This window comes from Leucoraja erinacea, chromosome 6 (assembly GCF_028641065.1).
Source record: "Leucoraja erinacea ecotype New England chromosome 6, Leri_hhj_1, whole genome shotgun sequence".
Lineage (NCBI taxonomy): Eukaryota > Metazoa > Chordata > Chondrichthyes > Rajiformes > Rajidae > Leucoraja > Leucoraja erinaceus.
The window spans coordinates 12,935,572-12,949,315 of record NC_073382.1 but is presented as its reverse complement, the minus strand read 5'-3'; the positions used below and the strand labels follow the sequence as shown (position 1 = coordinate 12,949,315).

Sequence of the window (13,744 nt, the reverse complement as noted above, 5' to 3'; positions counted from 1 at the left end):
AGGAATGTTGAAAGAGTTTCTCGGTAAAGTTTCTCGCACTTCCATGCCCTAGGCCTTGTGTCACCTCAATCCTAGTCCCTCCATCATCAGGTACCTGCAACCTCCGGCAACCACCTGCACCCACCTTCAACTAGCATCGCAACCGGCTTTGACTAAAAAATTACCGATTTTTAAAACGGCAACCTATTTTTAGTCGCTGCCGGTTTTCAATTTTTTGAAATAATCGCCGGAACATAGAAGAAGCGGAAACCACTTTCGACCATTATGGAGACTGACAAAAACCTCCGGGAACCGCACAGAAACCCTGGGTGGGGTGCTAAGTCTCCAGAGGTTTCCGTTCAGGTTTCCTAAGTGGGACAGGGGCATTAGTCCAATATTTGAAGTTGCTTTAACACGCAACATGCAACATCTTTCTCTTGTATTTCGGTTTGTTCCAACCATTGTTGCCCGCTCCTTTTTAGGATATACTTTATTCTCACTCACGGTGAGACCCGTGACTACAGTCTGCACCCCACCCCCCCCCCCCCCCCCCCCCCCCCCCCCCCCCCCCCCCTTCTCCGACGGCACTTGTTGTGATCTGTGGGTGTGAGTGAGGTGAGGAGAGAACGTGGGCAGCGATAACTCTTGCACGAACTGTCCAGAACACAAATGACCAAGCACTCCTTTAGAAAATGGGCCGGATCATAGCTTGGGTGCTATCTGTGTCAAGTAACATCTTTTTTTTAAAAGTATCTAATTCCTGTTCAGTCCCCCAGAGAAGAGGTCAAAGGTGAGAGTTGGGAGAGGACCCGTTCAGAGAGGAAGACTAGCAGAGGCAGCAGAAGAGTGTTGCCCACCCCATCACTGGTGTCCTCCTTCGACCTCAACGGCAATGAAGAGCTTCCCACAGACAGGACCGATACATCTGATGCAGCAGAAGAAGGTATGTCTTTGTATGGGATAATGATTTAAAAACAATTGAAGAAAAATACATTGTTGAGTTTTATTCGTCAAAGTTATTAAATCTGGAACTTTGGCAATCTTTTATTTAATTCAGTCTTTGCCTGTGTACTTATTATTTGTGTGTGAACGGTGACAAGGTGTTGGCAACTACCTGACTGAAGAGGGAAGTATTTCCACTGCTATGCTGTCCCATTTACCACTTCCTGTGACACAGGATACCATTCAGCCCATCAGATGCATGCTGATCTCAGCACAGCCATCCCATCAGTTCCATTCCCCCCCCTTATTTACCTACAAACCTGTAATTTGTTCTCTCACCTCATTGGCACCATTTTAACTCCTTTGCCACCCACCTACACCAGGGTGCAATTTACAGCAGCCAATTGCAGGCACCTCGTTGCAATTTGGAAGGGATCTGGAGGGCTCAGAGAAAATGCACAGGATCACAGGGAGAATGTGCAAACTCAGCACCAGAGGTGAGGATTGAACCGGGGTCGTTAGAGCAGTGAGATAGTGGTTTAGAGTCATGCTGCCTGCCAGTTTACATCCTGTGTGGGAAGATGGATGAAGGGGTGAAGGAAAGTTGAAAGATAAAGGGGTAGAAGACTCACTTCATTAAGTTTTTTTGAATGCAGCGATTAGCTACGATCTCAGCTGCAACTCACTGCCCTAAATCATATAACCATATAACAATTACAGCACGGAAACAGGCTATCTCGGCCCTTCTAGTCTGTGCTGAACACGTATTCTCCCCTAGTCCCATCTACCTGCACTCATACCATAACCCTCCATTGCTTTCCCGTCCATATAACTATCCAATTTATTTTTAAATGATAAAATCGAACCTGCCTCCACCACCTTCACTGGAAGCTCATTCCACACAGCTATCACTCTCTGAGTAAAGAAGTTCCCCCTCATGTTACCCCTAAACTTCTGTCCCTTAATTCTCAAGTCATGTCCTCTTGTTTGAATCTTCCATACTCTCAGTGGGAAACGCTTATCCACGTCAACTCTGTCTATCCCTCTCATCATTTTAAAGACCTCTATCAAGTCCCCCCTTAACCTTCTGCTCTCCAAAGAATAAAGACCTAACTTGTTCAACCTTTCTCTGTAACTTAGTTGCTGAAACCCAGGCAACATTCTAGTAAATCTCCTCTGTACTCTCTCTATTTTGTTGACATCCTTCCTATAATTAGGCGACCAAAATTGTACACCATACTCCAGAATTGGCCTCACCAATGCCTTGTACAATTTTAACATTACATCCCAACTTCTATACTCAATGCTCTGACTTATAAAGGCCAGCACACCAAAAGCTTTCTTTACCACCCTATCTACATGAGATTCCACCTTCAGGGAACTGTGCACAGTTATTCCCAGATCCATCTGTTCAACTGCATTCCTCAATTCGCTACCATTTACCATGAACATCCTATTTTGATTTGTCCTGCCAAGATGTAGCACCTCACACTTATCAGCATTAAACTCCATCTGCCATCTTTCAGCCCACTCTTCCAACTGGCATAAATCTCTCTGTAGACTTTGAAAATCGACTTTATTATCTGCAACACCACCTATCTTAGTATCATCTGCATACTTACTAATCCAATTTACCACACCATCATCCAGATCATTGATGTACATGACAAACAACAGTGGACACAACACAGATCCCTGTGGCACCCCACTAGTCACTGGCCTCCAACCTGACAAACAGCCATCCACCATTACTCTCTGGCATCTCCCATTCAGCCACTGTTGAATCCATCTTGCTACTCCACCATTAATATCCAACAATTGAACCTTCTTAACCAACCTTCCATGAGGAACCTTGTCAAAGGCCTTACAAATGTCCATATATACAACATCCACTGCTTTACCCTCATTAATTTCCCGAGTAACCTCTTCAAAAAATTCAAGAAGGATATTGAATTATGTGAGGTAATCAAAAATGTAAATCGCCCCGCGCGGCCTAAAATGGCCGTGGGACTTATCATCGCCCACCTGGGGCTTGAACATCGGGAGAGAAATTGAGAGCAGGGGAGAGATAAGACTTTGCCTTCCATCACAGTGGGTTCACTGTGATGGATGCTTGTGTGAATTTAATTGTGTGTATGTCTGTAGGACATTGTCTTTGTTTGTATGGCTGTGGAAACGAAATTTTGTTTGAGTCTCACGGGCTCAAATGACAATAAATTTGTATTGTTAAAAAAAAAAAGAAAAAAAAAGATTAGTCAAACATGACCTTCCAGGCACATATCCATGTTGACTGTTCCTAATCAGACCCTGTTTATCCAGATGCTTATATATTATTATCTCTAAGTATCTTTTCCATTAATTTGCCCACCACTGAAGTCAAACTAACAGGTCTATAATTGCTAGGTTTACTCTTAGAACCCTTTTTAAACAATGGAACAACATGCGCATTACGCCAATCCTCCGGCACTATTCCCGTTTCTGATGACATTTGAAATATTTCTGTCATAGCCCCTGCTATTTCTACACTAGCTTCCCTCAATGTCCTAGGGAATATCCTGTCCGGACCTGGAGACTTATCCACTTTTATATTTTTCAAACGTGTCAGTACTTCCTCTTCTTTGAATCTCATAGTTTCCATAGCTACTCTACTTGTTTCCCATACCTCACATAATTCAATATCCTTCTCCTTGGTGAATACCGAAGAAAATAAATTGTTCAATATCTCCCCCATCTCTTTGGCTCTGCAGATTGCTGTCCGCTCTGACTCTCTAATGGACCAATTTTATCCCTTGTTATCCTTTTGCTATTAATACCTTTTGGATTTACTTTCACCTTACTTGCCAAAGAAACCTCATATCTTCTTTTAGCTTTTCTAATTTCTTTCTTAAGATTCTTTTTACTTTCTTTATACTCCTCAAGCACCTCATTTACTCCATGCTGCCTATAATTATTGTAGATCTCTCTCTTTTTCCAAAAACAAGTGTCCAATTTCCCTTGAAAACCATGGCTCTTTCTAATTTTTACTTTTTCCTTTCAACCAAACAGGGACATAAAGATTCTGTACTCTTAAAATTTCACCTTCAAATGTCCTCCATTTCTTTTCCACACCTTTCCCATAAAACAAAATGTCCCAATTCAATCCTTTTAAATCCTTCCGCATCTCCTCAAAGTTAGCTTTTCTCCAATCAAAAATATCAACCCTAGGTCCAGTTCTGACCCTTTCCATAATTATATTGAAACTAATGGTATTGTGATCACTGGTCCCGAACTGTTCCCCAACGCATACCTCTGCCACCTGACCTGTCTCATTTCCTAACAGGTCCAGCACCGCCCCTTCTCTAGTATGTACCTCTATGTATTGCTGCAAAAAACTATCCTGCACACATTTTACAAACTCCAAACCATCCAGCCCATTTACAGAATGTGTTTCCCAGTCTATGTGTGGAAAATTGAAATCTCCCACAATCACTACCTTGTGCTTACTACTAATATCTGCGATCTCCTTACATATTTGCTCTTCCAATTCTCGCTCCCCATTTGGCGGTCTATAATACACCCCTATAAATGTTGCAACACCTTTCCCACTTCTCAGTTCCACCCAAATAGAGATAATCAAGTTTTTCAAAAGAGAATTAGACCAGCACTATGGAGAATTATATTTGCACAGTGACAAAGAAAGGACAGGGAAATGGTGTGGGGTTACCCGACTTGAAGCAAGCAAGCAGCCAATGGGCAGAATGGCCTGTTTCTGTGCTGTAACACTGTGCTGTGTCAGATATCACCCATGGATGTTGGCCACATTACCTAATTCAGAAGCAAAAGATTGCAATGAATGAATGAATACATGAATACTTTATTATGAATAGAGTCATAGTGATACAGTGTGGAAACAGGCCCTTCGGCCCATCTCACCCACACCGGCCAACAATGCCCCAGCTACAGTAGTCCCACTTTGCCTGTGCTTGGTCCAGAACCCTCCAAACCTGTCCTATCCATGTACCTGTCCAACTGTTTTTCAAATGATGGGTTAGTCCCAGCCTCAACTACCTCCTCTGGCAGCTTGTTCCATACACCCACCACCCTGTGTGAAAAGGCTGCCCCTCGGATTCCTATTAAATCTTTTCCCCTTCAGCTTGAACCTATGTCCTCTGGTCCTCGATTCCCCTACTCTGGGTTAAAGACTCTACACAATCTATTCCTCTCATGATTTTGTATACCTCTATAAGATCTCCCCTCACCTTCCTATGCCCCATCGAATAGAAACCTAGCTTACTCAGCCTCTCCCTATAGCTCACACCCTCTAGTCCTGGTAACATCCTCGTAAATCATTTCTGAACCCTTTCTTCTGCAGTTGTATAGGGCTCTGGTAAGACCACATCTGCAGTATTGTGTACAGTTTTGGTCTCCTAATTTGAGGAAGGACATCCTTGTGATTGAGGCAGTGCAGCGTAGGTTCACGAGATTGACCCCTGGGATGGCAGGACTGTCATATGAGGAAAGATTGAAAAGATTAGGCTTGTATTCACTGGAGTTTAGAAGGATGAGGGGGGATCTTATAGAACCATATAAAATTATAAAAGGACTGGACAAGCTAGATGCAGAAAAAATTAGATTAGATTAGATTAGATTAGATTAGATTTGTTTATTGTCATTCAGACCTTTCGGTCTGAACAAAATTTTGTTTCCCTGCAGTCATACATATAATTTTAAAAAATGACAAAAACACAGTCAACACAATGTTCCCAATGTTGGGTGAGTCCAGAACCAGGGGCCACAGTCTTAGAATAAAGGGGAGGCCATTTAAGACCGAGGTGAGAAAAAAAATTTTCACCCAGAGAGTTGTGAATTTGTGGAATTCCCTGCCACAGAGGGCAGTGGAGGCCAAATCACTGGATGGATTTAAGAGAGAGTTAGATAGAGCTCTAGGGGCTAGTGGAATCAAGGGATATGGGGAGAAGGCAGGCACGGGTTATTGATTGGGGACGATCAGCCATGATCACAATGAATGGCGGTGCTGGATCGAAGGGCTGAATGGCCTCCTCATGCACCTGTTTTCTATGTTTCTATGTTTCAAGCTTGACAATATCTTTCCTATAACATGGTGCCCAGAGCTGAACACAATATTCTAAATGCGGTCTCACCAATGTCTTGGGGTGGGAGATTGCAACCTTCACGTGGTCCACCCTGTTTCAACTAATGCAATCAACTCGACGTGCACAAACAAGATCAAATAGAACAAGTTGACCTACAACTTTAGGCTGCTCACGCCACATGCAAGAAGAAGACCAACGTCTTATACATAATAACGGAAGCTGGAATAATAACAGAAGCTGGAAACCAGAAGCGCAAAGGGACAGGGTTGGAAATGCTCAGCAGGTTGAGCAGCATCTATGGAGAGAGGGGCAGAGTTAACGTTTCAGGTCAATGATTCTCATTCAGAAGGATTCTAAACCATTAACTTTCGTTCTCTCCACATATGCTGCCAAGAACTTCCAGCATTTTCTATTTACAGTTTTGGTGTTATTTATGGGCTGCTGGTAATAATTTGAAGATGGCACCTATTCTGTGACAGATTTTGGTTAACATTTGGACACTTCCACCAGAATCTCAGTCTCTTTATTCCAGAATTGATAACCCAGAAGGGCAGGTTTGAGCAAGCAATGAACGGCGCCATCTCCTGGGCACTGGAAGCAACAAGTCTGCCATCATTACGAAAATTAACATCACAAAGATGTTTGTTTAAGAAGGAACTGCAGATGCTGGAAAATAAAAGGTAGACAAAAATGCTGGAGAAACTCAACTCAGCGGGTGAGGCAGCATCTATGGAGCGAAGGAAATAGGCAACTTTTCGGGGTCTGAAGAAGGATCTCGACCTGAAAAGTTGCCCATTTCCTTCGCTCCATAGATGCTGCCACACCCGCTGAGTTTCTCCAGCATTTTTGTCTACCTTCACAAAGCTGTTTCATATTTTTAGTTTAGTTTAGAGATACAGTGCGGAAACAGACCCCTTGGCCCACAGGGTCCACGTCGACCAGCGACCTACACACTAGGGACAATTTTACCAAAGCCAATTAACCTACAAACCTGCTCGTCTTTGGAATGTGGGAGGAAGCGCAACTCCCAGAGAAAACCCATGCAGGTCACGGGGAGAATGTACAAACTTCATACAGACAGCCCTCGGGACAGCCCGCACTCTCCGACGGCCACCCTCCGCGGGCTGTGGGTCGGGTGGAGCGGAGGTGTGGGACAATGTTCATCCATGCTGAGTCGGACCGCTCCTGTTAATGCTATCCAAATGTGCCTCTTTTATGATTGACTCCAGCATCTTCCCCACCACCGATGTCAGGCTAACTGGTCTATAATTCCCTGTTTTCTCTCTCCCGCCTATCTTAAAAAGTGGGATAACATTAGCTACCCTCCAATCCACAGGAACTGATCCTGAATCTATAGAACTCTGGAAAATGAACACCATTTCGCGTCCACGATTTATAGAGCCATCTCCTTCAGTACCCTGGGCTGCAGACCATCAGGCCATGGGGATTTATCAGCCTTCAGTCCCATCAGTCTACCCAACACCATTTCCTGCCTAATGTGAATTTCCTTCAGTTCCTCCACTACCCCAGATCCTCTGGCCACTAGTACATCAGGAAGATTATTTGTGTCCTCCTTAGTGAAGATGGATCAAAAGTACTGTTCAACGCATCTGTCATTTCCTTGTTCCCCATAATAAATTCACATTTATCAGTCTTCAAGGGTCCAAATTTGGTCTTAACTAATTTTTTCCTCTTCACATATCTAAATAAGCTTTTACTATCCTCCTTTATATTCTTGGCTAGCTTCCCTTCGTACCTCATCTTTCCTCCCCGTATTGCCTTTTTAGTTATCTTCTGTTGCTCTTTAAACTTTACCCAATCTTCTTGCTTCCCACTCATCTTTACTGTGTTGTAGTTCTTCTCTTTTATTTTTATACTGGCCCTGATGTCCCTCATCAGCCACGGTTGCCCTTTACTCCCTTTGGAATCTTTCCTCCTCTTTGGAATGAACTGATCTTGCACCTTCTGTATTATTCCCAGAAATACCTGCCATTGTTGTTCCACTGTCATCCCTGCCAGGGTCTCTTTCCAGTCGACTTTGGCCAGCCCCTCCCTCATGGCTCCTTAGTCTCCTTTGTTCAACTGTAACACGGACACCTCCGATTTACCCTTCTCCCTTTCAAATTGTAGATTAAAACTTACCGTATTATGGTCATTACCTCCTAATGGCGCCTTAACCTCAAGTTCCTTTATCAAATTTGGTTCATTACACAACACTAAATCCAGAATTGCCTTCTCCCTGGTTGGCTCCAGTACAAGCTGCTCTAAGAATCCATCACAGAGGCACTCCACAAACTCCCTTTCTTGATTTTCACAGCCTACCTGCATGTTGAAATCTCCCATAACAACCGTAGCATTACCTCCACGACATGCCAATTTTAACTCTTGATTCAACTTTTAACTGGCACACGTAAATATGAGCACATTTCGCACATTTTAGCCTCACTTTACTGGTTGCCTATTCAGTTTAGGATCCATTTTAAAATTATTTTATTTGCTTTTAAATCCCTAAATGGTCTTGCCCCGCCCTACCTATCTGAGCTTCTACACCCTTATACACCCGCCCGCTCTCTCAGGTCAGATAATCACCTGCTCCTGAGTGGGCCTAAAACTAAGCGTAAGCTCAGAGGGGACCGTGCCTTTGCTGTGTCGGCACTCAAATTATGGAATAATCTGCCTCTCCACATTAAACAGGCCTCTTCTCTGTCTGTTTTTAAATCACTTCTTAAAACCCATCTCTTCTCTGTGGCCTTTGATGCCAGGTAAGATGTCGACTTTATTTACTTGATTTAATTTCTTTTTTGATTGCTTTATTGCGTGGTTATTATTTTTACTCATGGTTTATGTCTTTTAATTTATTGTTGTATTTCATATGTAATTTTTGCGCTTTATGTGAGCTGTTATGTTATGTTCTGTTATGTTGTCTGTTTATGATGTCTTGTTTATTCTTCTGCACAGCACTTTGGTCAACATTGGTTGTCTTAAAGTGCTTAACAAATAAAGTTGGATTGGATTGGATTGGAACTTGAACCCTATATACAGGCTACTGTTTGGGAGCCTGTAGATAACTCCCATTAGGGTCTTTTTACCCTTACAATTCCTTAGTTCTATCCATACTGACTCCACATCTCCTGTTTCAATGTCATGCCTTGCAAGGGACTGAATTTCATTCCTCACCAACAGAGCTACCCTACCCCCTCTGCCCACCTGTTTGTCTTTTTGACAGGAGGTATACCCTTGAATATTCAGTTCCCAGCCCTGGCCCTCTTGCAGCCATGTCTCTGTAATTCCCACAACATCATACTTGCTCATTTCTAACTGAGCTTCAAGCTTGTCCACTTTATTTCTTATACTTCGCGCATTCATATACAACACTTTGACCGGTAGTCACCTCCCCTCTCACACGGCTCACAATTGGCCCTGACCTTACTCTCTTATCCTTTCTCGAGCTTTCCTTCCCATTAATTCGAGAATCTTTTCTAACTTTTCCTGTACTCACTTCCCCATTAACTACATTTTTATACTCCCAATTTGTCAATCCCTACCCCCCACTATTTAGTTTAAACCCACACGTGTAGCCCTAGCAAACCTGCCTGCCAGACGTCGGACCCCTCCAGTTAAGGTGTAACCCATCCCATTTGTACAGGTAACCCCTACCCCAGAAGAGATCCCAGTGGTCCCTACACCAGCCCTTCAGCCCCTTATCTCCCTGTTCCTGTCCACACTAGCACGAGGTACTGGAAGCAATCCAGAGATAACCATCCTAGAAGTCCTGCTTTTCAGTCTTCTTCCTAACTCTCTAAACTCGTGTTGCAGAACCTCCTTCCTCTTCTTCCCGATGTCGTTTGTGCCGACGTGCACAACTACTGCCGGCTCTTCACCTTCCCTCTCGAGGATGTTCTGAATTTGGCTCGTGATATCTTGAACCCTGGCACCAGGGAGGCCACAGACCATCCTCGAGCCTCGCCTGCCTCCACAGGATCTCCAGTCCGCACCTCGGACAATGGAGTCACCCACCACTATGGCTCTGCCCGACGTCGGTGCCGCCGGTCGAGTCTCATCTCTAGTATTGGAGCCACCGACCTGTCCGCCGCTCGGACTGGAAGCGCGGTCCCCGACAGCTCCCAAGAGGGCGTACCTGTTTTTATTAGGCACAGCCGACTGGGTCTCCTGCACTCCACAGTTACTCCCCTTTCTCTGAGTCACCCACCTTCGTTCTTCCCGTATCCTGGCGTGACAACCTCACTGTAGGTCCTGTCCAGGAAACACTCGTTATCCCGGTTGATCCTGAGGTCATCCAGCTGCTTCTCCAGTGCCCCAACACAGTCCTTCAGGAGCTGAAACTGGACACACTTCCCACAGTTGTAGCAGCCAGAGGCACCATCAGAGTCCCTGACCTCCCACATCCTGCAAGCATCACACTGACTCATCTTGCCCATCATCTGTTCACCACATCCCGTGCTCTCCAGCTGTTGGTATAGTCTCCTCATCGAAGACTCTCGAGCAAAAGACTCACACTTCCCTCAAGACTCTCGAGCAAAAGACTCACACTTCCCTCTCAAGGCACTTCCCTCACAAGGCCGCTCCCCCACTGCCTCTCCCCTAGAGCCAGCTTGATAATCAAATCAAATTCCTCAGTTTAAAACCGTGTTTTCCCTCTGACTCCCATGGGTTTCAGCCAATAATCTCTACTCCCTGCTTCTGAGTGATTGGATTCTCAGAATTACAAATGAAAATGAGTACATAAGAAATTTGCCTCGTATTCCCAGTGCAAATCACTCGTATGCAAAAGCACTAGATCTCCAAGGCTGTGAGGCTTTTGTGCTTTTCCAATGGTGAACAATGAGGTCAATCAGTAGTCTTAAAGCATTATGATGCTCTTCAATGGTTGGGCATAAAGTTACATTAATGTACATTTTTGGCTCACCGTTTCCCAATTAAAGTCCCCGTTTTTACCCACCTGCATATAGATTTGAGCAGAAGCTTCATCATAAAATAAAGAAAACTATTGAAATTCTTGACAATCTCAAAGCAGTAGGAGAAATAAGATGCACATACTACCCGCATACAAAATGCATATGCATTCAAACAAAATTCCCACTGGCAACCCTATATCAGCCAATGAGTTGGATACTGAGTAGTGCAAATACTTGTGCGAACAGCAAACAGTCGTTAACAGTGTTAATTTAATCAAAATCATTTAAAATGATAGAAATTTTCCCCATTGAAAGCAGTGGATTTTCACCAGAAATACAACAAAACACACACATTTGATGCAGCTAAAATATAATGCCATGCATGATGATTTAAGTATTATACATCAGTGATTTTTGTTAAAGAAAGGATTCTTGAGGAACTCTGAAATGACTTTCATTTGATTCTGTGCAGCTGAAGAGAGAACCTCGTGCAGTGATCTCCAGGGTAAACTTTACATTAATAGAGTATTCAACATGAATGCAGACAAGATGTTTGAGCTTCTCTTCACCGACTCTCACTTTCTACGGAAATTTGCAAATGCAAGAAAAATTACAGGTAACTGCAATTTTATGTAAAGTTGGGACAGATAACTGTTCCAACAAATGTGAGGTGATGCATTTGGGGGAGCAAAGTGGGCGTAGAACAAATGCAGCGAATGTTAACAAACTGAGAGGTCGTGGGGTTCAAGTCCATAGCTCCCTGTAAGTTGCAACATTGGTAGACATGGTAGTGAAAAAAGTGTATGGCATGCTTGCTCTGTTGGTTTATAATATATAACGTTAAGACATTAAGTTGCAACTTTAAAGAATACTAGACCAAGTGCAGGGTTGGGTCTGCTCCCCCAACGTACCTGTTCCCTACCCATAGCCCCCACGGGAGGCATGGTCCTCCAACTCAAGCCGTTCGCGAACGTAAGTGAAGCTGATCACTGCTAGCTGAGCCATGCCTGGAGGGGAAAAATGGGAATCAGAATATGTAAAAACCTTGTGAAAGTTGGCATTTATAAAGCTTTAATCACGAATAACTTGTCAAATATAGGATGAGATCTTCTGTGAAGCTGATCACTGCTAGCCGAGCCATTGTGACGCCATCAGTTGAAGTTGGTCGTGTTAAATTCCAAGTCTTTTGATTTTTTTAAACTTTAATCAGTAATAAGTCGAGAAATAAAGCATAAAATGGTCAGTGAAGGTGATCTCTGCCTAGAGGGGAAAATTGTGAATCAGAATATGTAAAAATATAATCGTTATCGCGTAGTGCTTTTGCGAAGATGTAAAGACAACCACTTATACACACATACATATACACACACATATACACACACATATACAAGGTCAGACTTTTAATAAGTATATGATATGATAGACTTGTAATATTATGTGCCGTTCTGCTTACCACACTTTAGGAAGAATTTGATTGTGCTGGAGAGAATTCAGAAGACAATTACCAGGATGTTACTTGGATTGAAGAAGGGTCTCGACCCAAAATGTCACCCATTGCTTTTTTCCAGTATGCTGCCTGTCCCACTGAATTATTCCAGCATTTTGTGTCCATTTTTGGATTGGAAGAAGTTAGTTATGGGGAGAGAATGGACTTGTTCTCCCTAAAGCGAAGGAGGCTGAGGGGTGATATAACTACATAAAATTAATACTGGCATAGATATAGTAGTGAGGCTGAAAATGTTCTCCCATGCTAGGGATATCAAAAACAAGAGGGCTTAGGGTTGAGGTGAGGGGAAAGGAGGTTAAAGGGGATTTAGTGTTATGTTTTTTTCATTCATTCGGAGAATGGTTGACATGTGGAATGCGATGCCAGAGAAAGTGGGGGAATCAAAATCACGATATTTATGAAATATTCAGACAATCACAAATAGGCAAGATACTGAGGAATGTGACCCAAATGAGGCAAATGGATTGGCATGGGTAACAAGTCAACATGGACATGGTGGGCTGAAGGGTCTGTCTCTGTGCTGAATATGCTGACTCTATGACTAGTTATATTTGGGAATCTCATTGTTAAGCATTGAATATCGATATCATTTCTCTGTGTTTCTTTCAGGTTTGTTCATTCTCATTGTTAGCGTAGCTGGATCATGTGTATGTATACTGGGCATAGAATGGGCATAGATGTGCACAGAGAAGACTTGGCAAGCAGTGGGATCTGATTAAGGAGATTATACATGATGCTCAACAAAAGCATTACTCAGCAAAGAGGACGGATTCAAGAGGGCAGTGAACAAGACGGGTAAAAAGAATCAGAGAATGTAGAACACTACAGCGCAGGATAGACACAGAATGCTGGAGTAACTCAGCGGGCCAGGCAGCATCTCTGGAGAGAAGGAATGGGTGAATTTGCAGGTCGAGACCCTTCTGTGACTGAACAAACGGAACAATTAAGTTTTTACTTGCAGCAGCACAACAGATATGTAAATGTACTCCATTTGTAAATTATTAAGAATGGAATAGTAGCTGAGTGACTACTAATATGAAAGAAAAACTAATCTTGTTCCCTTAGATCTTGTTGTTGGTCGATGGGAGAAAGACATGAATGGTTACCAGACAAGGACACTAAAATATGTGATAACTATCTCAAACCCTCTAATCGGCAAGTTTTCAACAGCAACTGAGAACCAGGTACTGACAAAGGCAATGTTTTTTTATTGCATGTGAGAACATACAGTGCCTTCCATAATGTTTGGGACAAAGACCCATCATTTATTTATTTGCCACCATACTCAACAATTTGAGATTTGTAAT

General features: G+C 43.2%; 1 protein-coding gene across 1 annotated transcript in view; it reads left to right on the top strand.

The window, feature by feature from the left end:
- gramd1c (GRAM domain containing 1c) overlaps positions 1–13,744 on the top strand; it is a 60,326-nt gene that overhangs the window by 20,079 nt on the left and 26,503 nt on the right. The window contains exons 4-6 of the mRNA XM_055636633.1: positions 748–922; positions 11,403–11,546; positions 13,503–13,621. Of these exons, the coding sequence (XP_055492608.1) occupies positions 748–922; positions 11,403–11,546; positions 13,503–13,621 (438 nt within the window). The remainder of the gene's footprint in view (positions 1–747; positions 923–11,402; positions 11,547–13,502; positions 13,622–13,744) is intronic.